Source organism: Alnus glutinosa, chromosome 13, assembly GCF_958979055.1.
Source record: "Alnus glutinosa chromosome 13, dhAlnGlut1.1, whole genome shotgun sequence".
In the NCBI taxonomy this organism is placed as follows: Eukaryota; Viridiplantae; Streptophyta; class Magnoliopsida; order Fagales; family Betulaceae; genus Alnus; species Alnus glutinosa.
This window is the reverse complement of record NC_084898.1, coordinates 460,849-475,794: the sequence shown is the minus strand read 5'-3', so window position 1 is coordinate 475,794 and position 14,946 is coordinate 460,849. Positions and strand designations below refer to the sequence as shown.

Here is a 14,946-nt window from a genome sequence, read left to right as displayed (position 1 = left end):
ACAGAGAGAATTATTTTCATTAACCATGCATCTCATGGTGTGGAATTGATATATTAATATCTATTAATATTATTTACATTTATAATAGATTATGCATTTTGCACAGTGAACATCTCCAATGGGTATTGGCATTATTGCAAGGGATTGTGAACGGCAAATAATTGCGGCAAAATGTCAGACTATATTGTACAAGGTAAGAACCTGTTGTAGCTGAAGCTTAAGCAGCTTTGTGTGTTGGAAAATTTTGTTGCGATTTAAGACTCCAGAATCCATAATATTATTCTAGAATGGGGCTCCTTACATGTGGTTAATGCGGTCAGAGCAAATGGTCTAAACTGGTGCAGGTACGGACAAGGACAATTGGTGGCGGCTATATAAATGGTTTTGTCCACTTGTCGGAGTTGGCAAATTAGCCATATTTGTAGAGTGGCAAATTTTGCGGCACATGGTATTGTTAAGACAGTGGTTAAACAAATCATGAATAGTGTATGAATTGAATAAATTCTTGAGGACAGCCGTAATATTGTAATTTTCAAACAATCTGCTCGTACTTCATATAGTGTTAGGCTCTTGTTCATTTCTAGAGTTTTTGCTCTAGCTTTCCTGGTCAGGATAAATAAAGTTCAAAGATTTATATAAAAAAAAAAAAAAAAAAAATTGTTATTCAATAATAATAATTAATGTAAATAAGGCTATACTGTAATTTGATAATTGTCTAAGTATGCTTCATTTGATATGTCAATCGGAAATACTATGTTAATTTAGTTAGTTTTTTTTATTTAGTTTAGGCTGAGTTTTTTATTATTATTATTTGTTCACTACAATGATCTTATTTTAGGTGGAAAAAGTATGCACAAGAATCATGTATATGCTCAGGGAATAGGAGTTTGAAAAAATAAAGCCCAAACGACATTTAGGCTCTTTTAACCACTATTTTTATTTGTAATGGTCTTTTTATTGTTTCAATTTTTGTAATGTTCATTAATTTACCATTGGGGTACAATGTCACCACCCTTTTTAGCTTTTTGTATTTTTATAAATTTTGTTTTTCGTTTTTTCAAAAATATTAATTTTTTGGGATAAATACCCCATTGGTACCTGAGTTTTACGTGTTTTTAAATTTAGTACCTCAGTTTTGTTTTGTATCATAGGTGGTACCTGAATTAAGGGTAAAAACCCATTTGGTACATCTGTTAGATTTTCCGTACAAATTTTAACGCCTCGCCACGTGTCAACCGCTGAGGTTGACACGTGGCACTACATAAAAAAAATTAAAAATTAAAAATTAAAATATTTAAAAAATGATTAAAAATAATAAAATTAAAAAAAAATTAAAAAAAGAAAAAAGAAGAGGGGTGGCTGAGCCACCCCCTTGGCCGGTCTGGCCGGTCTGGGGTGGCCGAACCACCCCATACCCACAGTTGAAAAAAAAAATAAAATAAAATAAAATTTTGAAGGGTTTTGGCCCTAGGGGGTGGTTCGGCCACCCCCAAGGGCCAACCCTCAATTTTTTTTTTAAGGGTTTTGGCCCTAGGGGGTGGTTCGGCCACCCCCTAGGGCCAAAACCCTTCAAATTTTATTTTATTTTTTTTTTTTTCAACTGTGGGGTGGCCGAACCACCCCTTATGGGGTGGTTCGGCCACCCCAGACCGGTCAGACCGGCCAAGGGGGTGGCTGGGCCACCTCCTTGGCCAAAATGGGGTGGCCGGCCACCCCCATGGTGGCCAAGGGGGGTGGCTCAGCCACCCCTCTTCTTTTTTCTTTTTTTAATTTTCTTTTTTAAAATTTTATTATTTTTAATCATTTTCTAAAGATTTTAATTTTTAATTTTTTTTTTATGTAGTGCCACGTGTCAACCTCAGCGGTTGACACGTGGCGAGGCGTTAAAATTTGGACGGAAAATCTAACAGAGGTACCAAATGGGTTTTTACCCTTAATTCAGGTACCACCTATGATACAAAACAAAACTGAGGTATTAAATTTAAAAACTCGTAAAACTCAGGTACCAATGTGGTATTTATCCCTAATTTTTTTAAAAAAAACTATGGTTTTTTTTTTAAAAAAATAAAAAATAAATTATGTTATGTAGTATAATTTTTTTCATTTTTTGTCGTATAAACGGGACGTTACAACCTCAATGATATATTGGGGAGGATATTGCAAAAAATGAAACAAATCATCTCCAACAAATGCTCTAAATGGCTCATAGTAGCAAATTGAACCTTTTTGTTTAGTATTTTGTTCTCTCTCTCTTCTCCTTTTATTTAATCATTTATCTCTCCCTCTCTCTCCTCCTTTTGTTTAAAAAATAAATAAAAATTATTAAAAAAGTCATATTTAAAAAAATAGGAAGTTTGAAAAATTGGAGTCTGTATTAAAAAATTGGTAGCTAAAATGAAAAAATCGTGTATTTTGAGTAACTAAAATAGCCAATATTGTCGGAGATGCTCAAATAGTAGGGACATTGCAATTAGGGTGACAAATAGAGGGAGTAAATATAGTCTTTCCAAAAATAAAAGTATTTTAAAAGAATAATGTTATACATCACCGTGCAATCCCTCCAAAGCTTATATGTCACGAGCAGGGGCGAAGTTAGTATTTGAAATTTAGTAGGGCAAAATTGAAAAATAAGTTTGGGGGCAAAACTAAAAAATGAAAAAAATTAGGGGGTAAAATTTTAATTTTTTTAAAAATATTATAATATTTTTTAAAAATAGAAAAAACATTGTGGCTTGGGAAGGTATGTGTAGCTCTGCCTTTGGTCGTGAGTCCCTCACACCATATACAATTTTGTTTGGGGGATGGGAGGGGGATTTGGGGTCAGTTGGGTGACAAATATAATTGCTAATTCTCAAAAGGCTTGGGAAAATATTAAGACTAATGTTTTGAAAAGTGTTTTTGTATTTTGATTTAAAAAAAGTTTTTGATGGTTGTTTTTAGTGAGAGATCCCCCGTAAAAATTTGTTTGGTAAACTTTCTCAAACGTTTTTTTTGTGTTTTCCAAGTAATAAATGTTAAAAATGGTTATTTTAACAAAATACAAGCTTCATTTTTTAGGTGTGAGGTTGAGTTATTTGTAACGCTCTCAAAATTAATTAATTAAAATAAATAATTTGGAGTGTTACTCGTAGCACCGCCACACTAAACATGTAATTATCTGAAGTTACTACATAAATACTAACTATCGGTGTAAATTATAGTGAAAAATAGAAAAAGAATTATACGAGACGATAAATAATATTTTTAAGTACAACAATTACTAACATCAACACCCACACATAGCTTTCAATAAGTTAAAACTAAAGAGCAAGACAACTACTATATGTTCTACCAAACTTAACTAAATGAATTATTCGCTTGGTGTATTCACATAGCGAAATGCCCATTCTAAAAGTCCATCAAATCTGCTAGCCTACAAAATACCAAAGTCTTTCACAGTGAAAAGTAATTGCGTTAGTCTACGACTTAATAAAAAAATTATTACGGAATTTGTTATGCAATGTACCTTAAGTATCGAAAATCATGTTTCATAAGCTTTTGGAAAACAAAAAATAAAAGATGGCACAAGTTTCATCAAAATTCATAAGTGTTGTCTATGTTATTAGGTTAATACGAAAAAAATGGATTCAATGTTAAAAGATAAATAAGTGCAATTTCGAACAATTCATATTTTTATGCACAAATAATGTTAATTGGATATTTAATATATAGTTGTAACTTTCTTCATATGTCATATCTCAATTTCTAACACATTCTCATTAGGGTTGGTATTGTCCCGAGTGATTCATAGTATAACATCGGTGCCCTGTTGTTGTTGCATACTGTCCACCAAAAGTGGCATGACTTTATCCTACTTCGAATAACCCACGCTACAAATGATATTTGTTGGTACAGTTTTCGGCATGATGATGTGCCATTCATTAATTCACCTTCCACCTCAATATTTGTAAAAATAACAACCCACACTGATGGCTAAGTTAGTTATTGATTAAACTGTTTTGAGAGTATTTGTAGCAGAGTAAATTAAGAGATTAGAGTGTAAGTTTATACTTGGGGTAGCAGCCTCTTTATAGTTATACAGTTCTTAGATTACTAGAGTGTTTCGATGTAGTTTCATTAGGAGTCTAATTCATAAATTGCATGGAATCAGACTTATTTTCCTGGAAGTCCAATTTGAATAGGACACTTCCTTCAGCTATATTTCAAGTAGACACCACCGCCTGTACTCATATTTTGTGGGATAAGGCCCTATCTCAGGAGATTCAGGATCGAGCTCTTCTGCAGCTCACTAGTTGCGCGGTCAAGTGATATCCCTTAAATCTAGATTATAGTCTTCAAGTGATATTTAAATTGCTTCAAGATGATATCGAGAGGAATTTCCAAGATGTTCGTAATTCGAGATGATCAAATCTCGAGACGTTTGTTATTGAGCGGGTTGGGCCGGCTCGGTCAAACCAATTGGGCTTCCAATTTGGATATGGGCCTAATAAGCTCTGGAGAATGATAGTTTTCCCAACATCTGTCCGTAATAACCATCAATCAAACATGAATATGACAGTCCCACACTATAAACCATTGGCATCAAGACAATTATAAACTGAACTGGACCATAAAATAAAGTGTATAATATTACTCATGATATACACAACACCTTGGAAAACATTGCAACACATTATTAGGAGCCATCTCACGGCTTGGAAGACCACTCCCTTCGGTCAATCCTTCTGGCAAAAAATTCAATATATATATATATATATATATATATATTTTTTTTTTTTCTTCACATTTTGATCCCACCAATCAATTCACATTACTATTTAAAAAAAAAAAATTTGGAAAAAGGCTTTGCAAAACGTGTCACTCTATGCGTATCGCCTGAGTCTCATTTATCTAGCGTAAGGGACTTTAACGCAAGGTGGGGGCCGGCTGTTCCAAGCCGAGCCGAGATACACAGCGAGTCAAACCGAGACGGACGCCAAATGAAGCCCAAAATCCGAGTTTTCCCAGACACTATTTCGGTTCCGCCGATCTGTACGCGAGAAAGCCATTTTCGTCCCGTGTGGATTGAAACCGCAACTGGCCGAAGTCTCCCTCCCTTTCTCAATCAGTGTTCATATCAAGTTAGCAACCAACAACACGTCAACGAGAAATCTAGGGGTTCCACCAGGTACTCTCTTTCTAATATAACTCATTTTACTTAATTTTGGGCGAGAATCGAGGAATTCGATTTTGGGATAGTTTTAGCCGTTTAGGGATTTGTAGTGTTGTACAAATTGGAGGGGCATTAGGGTTAGAGGGGTTTTAATAATTATGGGGCGGTCGCACCGGTACCAGAGCACCGACCCACCGGACGACTGGGTTGATGAATCGTGGACCGTGGACTGCGTGTGCGGCGTGAACTTCGACGACGGCGAGGAGATGGTCAATTGCGACGAGTGTGGCGTGTGGGTGCACACGCGGTGCTCGCGTTACGTTAAGGGAGACGATATTTTTGTGTGTGATAAGTGTAAGGGAAAGAATGGTAGTAATAGGAATGATAGTGAGGAGACTGAGGTTGCGCAGTTGTTGGTGGAGCTTCCCACCAAGACGGTGAGAATGGAGAGTGGTGGGTATGGGTCCAATGGGCTGCCGGCTCCAGCGTCAGCTCCAGCGCCAGCGCCGAGGCGGCCGTTCAGGCTTTGGACTGATATCCCGATGGAGGAGAGGGTGCATGTGCAGGGCATTCCGGGTGGTGATCCGGGTTTGTTTGGTGGCTTGTCGTCAGTGTTTACGCCAGAGCTGTGGAAGTGCACTGGGTATGTGCCCAAGAAGTTTAATTTTCAGTATAGGGAGTTCCCTTGCTGGGATGAGAAGAGAGAGGGAGATTCTAGGATTGAAGATGAGAATGAGAATCCGGTTGATAAGGGTGCCGGAGTTTTGTTCTCCTTGTCAAAGGAGAGGGTTTTTGCTGCCCCCATGGCAGCTTTGGTGGGAATGAGAGGGAGGAGTGAGGAAGGTGGGTGTGATAGGAAGGTGGCGCCTTTGAAGGAGATGAAGACGTGGGAGAGTGAGGAATTAGATGCTAGACGTGTGCAGAATGGTGGTGTGAAAAAGGAGAGGAGCTTACTTCGACCTGTTGTAGTACAATCGAGCAAGCGCAAGAAAGAAGATTGGGGGACATCCAAAGATCGGAGTGGGAAGAAGAAGGCTAGAACTGCTGAGAAAGAGGCAGATGCAAGGAAGAGAGGTTCACATTCTTCTAAAACAGGTGATTTGTTGTACCCTGCAATTCTTTAGAAGTGTGTGTGTATATATATATATATATATATATATATACACACACATAATGTATATTTTATAGTACAAACCAGTGTTATCAATTCTTTTCTAGTTTTACATCAATGGCAAACGTTTGATGGTGCACCACATCTTGCAGTGGTTGACATGCGCTTGTTGACTCCAATTTTTTGTTTTCATTTCTATTACTAGCGTTTACACCCACCAGTGAATTTTATGAAGACAGAGGTCCGAAGTTTATCAAAGATGACATTAAAAGTGTTAAGAACAAGAATTTGAAGGATGCTGTGGTTCCAGAGCACGTACCAGATGGTTTTCTTGCAGTAGACAATAATGTTGAAGAGCTTCAGAACAACTTACCTGCTACTAAGCACTCTTCAGAAGCCTTACCTTCTGACTTGCCTAGGTGTGCGCTTTCTTCTGGATCTGGTCTCAAGGAAGAAAAAGATGGTCATCAAGTACCTACAGCGGTTGGGAGTTCTCCGGAAACTGTTGTTGGTGTTGCATCATCGTTAGAAAATATTGATGCTGGTGGTGTTCCTGTAAAAGAAGAGGTATGGTTCAATGCTTCTCACGTGTATAAATTGTAGTAAAAATTAATTTTCCATCTTGTACTTAGGGGTAATTTCGAGTCCTTTGCCTGTAATATTGCAAAGCAAGGTAGTCTTGAATTAGCTTTATATTGCTATACTCCACTGCCCCTAGTGCTAAACCATTATTGGCCTATCGCCAGTGGTGCAGGTACCTCTGCCATTTCCCTGTTACCTACATGAGGTAATCATCCAGAATCTGACTGTCCAGAATGTATTAGAAGCAAGGCTGTAAAACTCTGCAAAATAGAACTATTGCGTTGAAGGTTTCCTGATACTGGATTTAAATTAGGTTTAACAACCAACATCCTTTAATATCAAGGGTTTGGAATTTAAAGAGAGCAAGATGATAATGGTCTGGAAGAGTTTTCAAAGTTGGGTTGATGACTAGTTTCTGAAAGTTTATGTGGTCTAAGCATATGCTTTTGAAGTTAAAGAAAGTTAAAGAAGATGAATAAATTAGAGGTTACCTGATCTGTGTTGTGGGGGGGGGGGGGGGGGGGGCGCCTTGCACGGGTCCGGGGTTTGCCCTTTAGGAGTGGGTACACGAAGTGGCCATGCCTTGGGAGGTTCCCTGTCATTAAAAAAAAGATGAATAAATTAGAGGTGGAGTGAGGAAGACATGGGAGATCAAATCTAGGGTGTTTCTGCGATTTATTGATGAGGGGAGGTTAGTCACAGGCAAGAGGGAATGCATGCGTATGCTATTGGTAGTACTTAGTTTTAGTCATTACTTTATGACTTTGAATGTATTAATATGTCGCTTATATAAGGTTGCTGCCTGAGCAAGGCAACCAAGTGGATTTGTAAGATAAACAAGTAAAGACCATATCTATGAGACTCTCATTAAATACTAACCCAAATAAGAAAAAAGAAAAAAAAGAAAAGAATAAGACCCCATTCATAAGTGACAAATGTTCGACCACAATGTAGGCTCAAAACTGTACTGAAAGTCGAATGAAGCCCAACCCTGTAAATGTCAAAACCAAAATTTTTAACTCTCTAAGCTAATTATAACTAATACAAGGCTGTGCACTTCGAGACGAGGTTTTGGCATTATTCAAGCTGGCTGACAGGCCTGATCGCATCTTCATTAGTTCTCATTCTTAAAAGTTGTAGTTTTGTTATTGTAGTGAAAGGTGTATAGTGGAAGCCTCATAAGCAATTAATTGATTCTGGTGATTGTTTTTTTGTTTTTGTTCTTAGAAATGGGTTTTGAATACAATACACACGCATGTTATCTATGTGTGCATGCATGTCTTTGTGAGTATGCTTTATATGCTTTTAGACATAACCTATTCTTTTGGGATGGTCTCTCTTAGAATAGATATCTATGTCACATGGACTCATGTTTGGTGTTGAGTGCTGTATTTTTCTAGGTATGCTTTATATGCTTTGAGACATCACCTGTTCTTTTGGGATGGTACCTCTTAGAATAGAGATCTATGTCATGCACTCATGTTTGGTGTTGAGTGCTGTATTTTCTAGGTGTCTGATTTTTCCACTATTCAAATCTTAGGATATGGGATTTACCTAAAAAGGATCCAAATATTGAATACCGGTATGTGGACCTGCCATATCATGTTTTAAGTAATTGGTAGTATGCTTCTAATTACACCTGTTCCATGTTTGCTTTACAAGATTTTGCTTAACCTACTAAATTTTATTATCTATCACGTGATTTAGTGTATGTAGCAACTCTAGTGCAGAAACAACTTTTAAATTATTATTATTATTTTTTAAGTGAGAAGTCTAGAGTTGTAGCTTTTAGCTTCAGTTCCTGATGCTTTTACGGGAATCATTTAATGAAGCCCTCTTTCTTGTACTTTGAAAAATAGATAAAATAGAAAAGTTTTCCCATAGCAGTAGACATGGCAGTTATGTATAGCCAGTTTAGCACTGAAAGCTTTCTTTTCTTTGCTAACTTTCCATCAAAGGTGTCCATAGCTGGTTGCGTAGCGTGTCATGATGTGGAAGAAGTAATTTTGTGATTTTGTGATTTTTGTTATTCTTTTCTTTCCTGAAAAATATTATTTTTGTGTTGGAAGCAACAACCACTGTTGTGTTGACCCAGGTACCTGGAGACAAGTTGCTGGGTCATGTATTCCAGATAAGGATATAGTTAGTTAGTTAGTGTTTGTGAGTGTGTTTGTGTGGGTACATGTGCATGTGTATGCATGTGTTGCCTGCGTGTGCGCATGCGCATGTTCATGCTCGTATTATATGCTTCTTCTAGACTTCAACTATTGTGTTTGAGTGACACTTTTGTTTCTTAAAATAGGGAGCTAGCAGGGAAAATGATAACTTAGAAAATAGTGCAGAAGGTTCTGCTAGACCTGTTGTGAAGCCTCCTAATGCAGATCTGGCTAGCACTGCTCCGGAAGTTAAGGACAATCAGATTCTCCAAGATTTTAATGGGGACATGTCACTGACCTCTGTACAACCAAACATTAAAGTCAAAACTGAAGAAGATGAAGCAAATTCTAGGGGGATCTTGAATATTCAGTCTTCTCCTCTAGGTGATGCAAAAGATACAGGGATATCTTCTGATCGAATGTCTGAAAATTCTAAAGTGAATGATGCACCTTTAAGCTGTTCGCAATCCAGTGACCATATACAAGATGCACAGTCTAGTGACCATAAACAAGATGCTGAAAGAAGTTCAGAAGCAGTCAGTGATTACCATATAGATAAATGTGATGCATTATCTGGTGGTCCTTGTCAGGTTAAACGATTAGAGGACTCTGAATGTTCTGTGGCAGTTAAAAAGATTCCCTCTGAAGCCAAACATGTGTCGGGGTTTGCTGAAGAGCGTTCAAGGTCTGGTTCAAACTCTTCAGCACAACCCAGCCAACATAAACTGGTAGTATCTGTTGGAAAATCTTCTTCCACTTCATCCACCATCGTGCCTTCAAAATCATCCACTACTGATGACTTTAAATCTGCTGATACTCAGAATCCAAACCCTATCACTATGCAACGAGCAACGTCTGACTGCAATGTTAGAAATAAGAAAGATCGTACTTCAAGTGATGTGGTCAAGGATGAAGAAAATGATGACTTGCCTAGGAATACCATAAAAGAGCGTCTGAAATCTTCTGAAAATTCTGCTTTGAAAGCGTCACACTCGAGCAAGATTTCACATGATTGTGTTCCAAAGCGAACTGTATCAGATTCTAAAGATTCTGTCCTCCACTCATCTTCTAAATCGTCGTCATTACAGAATATTGTTCCTAGTACTGGCTCTGGTGAGTCTGCTGGATCACTGCACCATCAGAAGTCTTTACATGCACAAAATAAGATTCCAGCTTCAGGTCTACCACAAAGAGGTGAAAAGTTTAACCAGACAAATTTCCTGCCATCATCTAAGATGAACCAGAGCCATGGACCTTCCGGGCATCCTCCAGCTTCAAATTCTCCTGCGATACTCAGCGACGAAGAGGTGTGAGCAGAAGTTTCTCTAATTAGAGATTTCATGGGCTTTGTGTTTGATCCATCTGTATTTATCTTATTTTCCTTTTGGTTTTTGGCAGCTTGCTTTACTTTTGCATCAAGAACTCAACAGTTCTCCTAGAGTACCTCGTGTGCCACGCATGCGCAACGCAGGTAGCTTACCTCAGTTGGCTTCTCCAGGTGCGACAAGCATGCTAGTAAAGCGTTCATCTAGCTCCGGAGGAAAGGACCACAGTTTGGTAAGATGTGTGGTGTTTTTGAAATTTGAAATTTAATGAAAAATATAAAGCACTGTCCCCTTTCTACGGAGTTGAAGTCTTTGTCAACATGAATAGTTAACGTGAGGGTGGCTCTGGTAATTGATCTCATTATTGATAACTTTTTATAGGTTTCTAGGAGAAAATACAAGGATACATCCAAAGATGGATTCCGCAGTTCTCGTGAGATTGATGATGAAGCGAAAAAGATGGACAGAGTGCCATCTTCTCCTGATCGAAGGAAACAAGATGTAGTGCACAAGGCAGATGCTTCTACTACCAAGAGGGAGGAGAATGGGTCCCCAACAGGGTTGCTTTCTGTTAAGAAGAATATCCCTCCTGCCTCCACAACTACAAACAGTGGCCCGTCTTCCTCCACTGAGGCTAATGAACGTAATTTGTCGTCTGATGATGCAGGGGCAGTTGGGGGTCCTGTTCATCGCACTTTACCAGGTAGCTGCCTGTTGGGGGCATTATATCTCAATAGTGTTTTTGAATTCTCTATTTCAATAGGATCAATTTAAAAAGAAAAGCATCTCAAAAAAATTATTTTATTTTCACAGTTTTATTTTCATTGTTCTCTCATCCTTTTTTATCTATATGTAGGCCTGATCAATGAGATTATGAGCAAAGGCAGGCGCATGACTTATGAGGAACTCTGTAATGCTGTCCTGCCAGTATGTTGGTTCTATTGCTGGCTAATTTTCTACATATTTGTTAGTTTGCCTTTGCGAATTTAAAAGAAAATTAATTCTCTTTCTTCTGTCTTTTGCTTCACAGCACTGGCATAACTTGAGGAAGCATAATGGAGAGCGTTATGCATATTCAAGTCATTCTCAGGCTGTTCTTGATTGCCTGAGGAACCGTCATGAATGGGCTCAGTTGGTTGATCGTGGTCCCAAGGTATGCATGGAGAATTCTTGCAACGGTATTTAATTTCCTGTGCATGTGCCATGTGAAGTGTTTAATTAAAATCTGTCGTCAACGCCATTGTTGAGACCACTAGTTCAATGGGAATTGTAAACCAAACTGTTAGTAAATGATGAAACTTGTTGTAAAATGGCCTAACTGGCTTTCACCAGTGCTTTAATAGTAGCAACTGAAATTAATGAGCAATTTTGGACCCTGAATATACATTAGTTGTTAGCTTTGCATGTCATCTATTTGCAAGAAATTTTATTCCCCTGAAAATTACAACTATTTTAGTGACCATGGACCTTGTAGCGTAGGTGGTAATAACCCAGCTTCCCATGTGGCCTTGGTGGTTTGGTCAGGATTAACACTCTTCTAAGGCTGACATGGCTTAGCTTGGTAATAATGATGATGATGATGTTAGAGTCAAGAAGTGTTGGGAAAAACATTGGAGTGTGTAAAATCAAGGAGTCAAGAGTGAATTTTGACATAATCAGGTTTCAAGTTGTTTAAAAGTTTGTCTGCACTATAGTTCAGTAGTTTTGATTCCTGTACCTTATATTTGAAAGTAGAATTCAGTAGGCTTACACTCTCTCGAAACTCTTCTGCTTTCCAGCTTTGCTTCTTGATGATTTTATTGCCTGAATTTATCTGAAATCAGTATCCTTTCACTAAATTTGAATATACACTATTTTGTACCAGACAAATTCAAGCAGGAAAAGGCGTAAGTCAGATGCTGATGAATCAGAGGATAATGAATATGGCAAAAGCAGATCTACAAAGGAGGTAGAAGGTAAGAGCCTTGACTCACAAAGAGAAGAGTTTCCCAAGGGCAAGCGGAAAGCACGAAAACGCAGGCGGTTGTCTCTCCAAGGGAGGGGAATAAAGGATGTGAGAAAGTCAAGGAAGGCTGATTCGCTCTCTGATGATGATGTTGGACCATTTACTGATTCTAGCGAGGAGAGTATGTTCAGCGAGGATGAGATTCAGGGAGGTGGAGCATGTCCTGCAGGGAGTGAGGCCTCTGCTAGTTTAGATGAGACAGGGACCTTGTAATTCTAGATTGTTACTTAACAAAAAAAAAAAAAAAAAAAAATCTAGATTGTTGAACTTTTGGTCTTTCTGCTGATTTCAATGGTGGTTCTGGAAGTGGCTACGACCGTGTTCAATGACCGGAACATGTTGCCGAGCAGTCCAGCATCTTCAATGTAAATTTCTAGTTACAGAGCCCATTGTCTTATGGCCTCAAAAGGATGATGGAGGTCCATCTACACCTACGATGATATCTCAGATGAGAGATTCAGAATCAGAGCGCTCTTCCACCCTATTGTAGTTGATGAATTTTGTGACCAGTGTTAGTGTTGCTGGACGAGTGGTGGGTAGATACTTAGTGCCAAATTTGATGTGACTAATGTATATATTTATGTACATATGACTTGGTACTTTGTAAGCATTTTTGTTTTCAGTAGTAGATTCGCTGAAATTTAGAAAAGAAGTATCATATCGGATATAGCTTTAGCATGACTGTGACGGGCAGGTCATGAAATTTCTTTTCTTGTCAGTTACGGAAAGTGATCAACTCCCTTCTTTTGTTTGTGGTGTGAGTAGCCTGGATTTTCTTTTCTTGGTAGTTACGTAAAATCTTGCATTACGCCCCTCGTGGGTTTGCACAGCTGTTTTGGGCTTTCTTTGCCATTTCTCCCCCTCGCTGAGCACTCGGTTACTACTATACGGTTGTTTTCACCCGCTTTGTAACTTCGCATGTGCATGAAATATTTTTTCAAATTGAAATATTTTTTCAAATTGAAATATTTTTTCAAATTGAAATATTTATTTATTTATTTATTTTATTTTTTGGGGGATGGGGGTGGGGAAAGTGGTGTCATCTGGGTCTCGTAATGGGATACAAAAAGGTGCTCTAATGTAAACAAGTTAATCAATAAGCTTTTTAGGTATTTTTGCCATGATTTTATTTTATTCATTGATCATGATAATAGTAATGATGCTGTCAATAGTGACAACTAGGAACTATTTGTGATTTTGGTGTTGCCATTAAGGAAGATACATACGTGCCAGACCATCTTGATTCTCACCTTTTGGGCCAATCTTAAGTTATTCATAAGAACCAAGGAAAGAATATACTTTCCCCAACAAAAAGGTTCTTCTTAATAGTACGACATCGGATGTGTAATTGAAGAGAAAAGCAAACTAGATGAGTAGATCCATTGCTTTCTGCCTAGAAAGAATAATAATAATAACAATATTCATTGCTTTTCTTATCCCTTTTTTTATTTATTTATTTATTTATTTATTTATTTGTATTAGGAATATGATCTACCATATAATAAGCCTCTAAGAAGTCGGCATTTTTCAGTTTGTTAGCCTGTCTAAAAAGGAAACTTGATCACTTGGGAGTTGGGAGGTATTTTTTATTCTAACCAAACAGTCTCATTCTTCTACTTTTTTTAAGCTATTTTTCTTCTTTAAGACGAATTCTAATTTAACCATCGGAGTGACCTCCCCCTCCTCCCATTCGACTCGGCGAGATATTCATGCATGACCTTCGTTTCCTTTTGTAGGTACTATTGATTAAGGATTTAACGTGCGATCAATTGATTATTCATAATACATGCTCATTTGTTATTATTTTTGTTACAAGACAATCCAAAATATGAAACACTCATAACTATTTTTACATTTATATCATGCAAGAACATATTTTCTAACAAAAAAAATAAAAACATCATCTAAAAATTTTAACAAAAATGAGCCTTATATTGTGAATGAGGAGGTATGCATATGCCACCACACCCGCACCACTAATTTTGTACCGCTAGATCTTTGCCACGTATAGAACATCGAGATCTACCATATTATATCATGGATGCTACTTGATTGATCAATTACGTATGTTATTTTGATGATTAATTTTTTTACTTGCATTCACATCTTGATATATTGATGGCCCTACCCATTTTATAGGTTTTTATTTATTTATTTATTTATTATTATTTTTTTTTTTTTAAGGTAATCATAAATTTTATAAATTTATAAAATCACTTTGTTCTTCACTTACAATTCTGAATAAGCAACTAGGACACGTGTCAACCCAAACTTGGTAAATATGCTGAGTTACAGCCAATTGCGCCAGCTTGTCAGTAGCTTCGTTACCTTCTCTTCTCATGAAATTAACCGTCCAAGACTGAAAATGCGATAGCAGGAGTCGGGCATCAACAATGAGACTTCTGTACTTGCTTGGCAACCCGTCATCTTTCCCCAGTGCCGAAACGATCTCCTATGCGTCACCTGCCATTACGATCAATCGAAATCCAATTCATTACACAATTCCACTACCAGTCGAGCAGCAAAAGCTTCAGTCGTGACCAGATCAGAAACACAAGGTTGAGTTGTACACATGGAAAGCCCCCACCTTTCCTGTCTGATCCCGGGCAATAAGT

General features: G+C 37.7%; 1 protein-coding gene across 1 annotated transcript; it reads left to right on the top strand.

Moving 5' to 3' along the window:
* Positions 1-4,971: 4,971 nt before the first annotated feature.
* LOC133853825 (uncharacterized) lies at positions 4,972-13,049 on the top strand. The gene is made up of 8 exons (XM_062289851.1): positions 4,972-6,247; positions 6,469-6,830; positions 9,148-10,308; positions 10,400-10,558; positions 10,708-11,029; positions 11,183-11,253; positions 11,357-11,479; positions 12,191-13,049. Exons 1-8 carry the CDS (start codon positions 5,311-5,313, stop codon positions 12,542-12,544), a joined length of 3,489 nt encoding a protein of 1,162 aa, XP_062145835.1. The 5' UTR covers positions 4,972-5,310; the 3' UTR covers positions 12,545-13,049.
* The last annotated feature ends 1,897 nt before the right edge of the window (positions 13,050-14,946 follow it).

Bases quoted from the DNA above. Each gene is read 5' to 3' on its own strand.
- LOC133853825 (XM_062289851.1), top strand. From the start codon at position 5,311: ATGGGGCGGTCGCACCGGTACCAGAGCACCGACCCACCGGACGACTGG. The intron at 10,309-10,399 runs GTGTGAGCAGAA...GGTTTTTGGCAG, and splicing joins CGATACTCAGCGACGAAGAG to CTTGCTTTACTTTTGCATCA. The intron at 10,559-10,707 runs GTAAGATGTGTG...AACTTTTTATAG, and splicing joins GAGGAAAGGACCACAGTTTG to GTTTCTAGGAGAAAATACAA.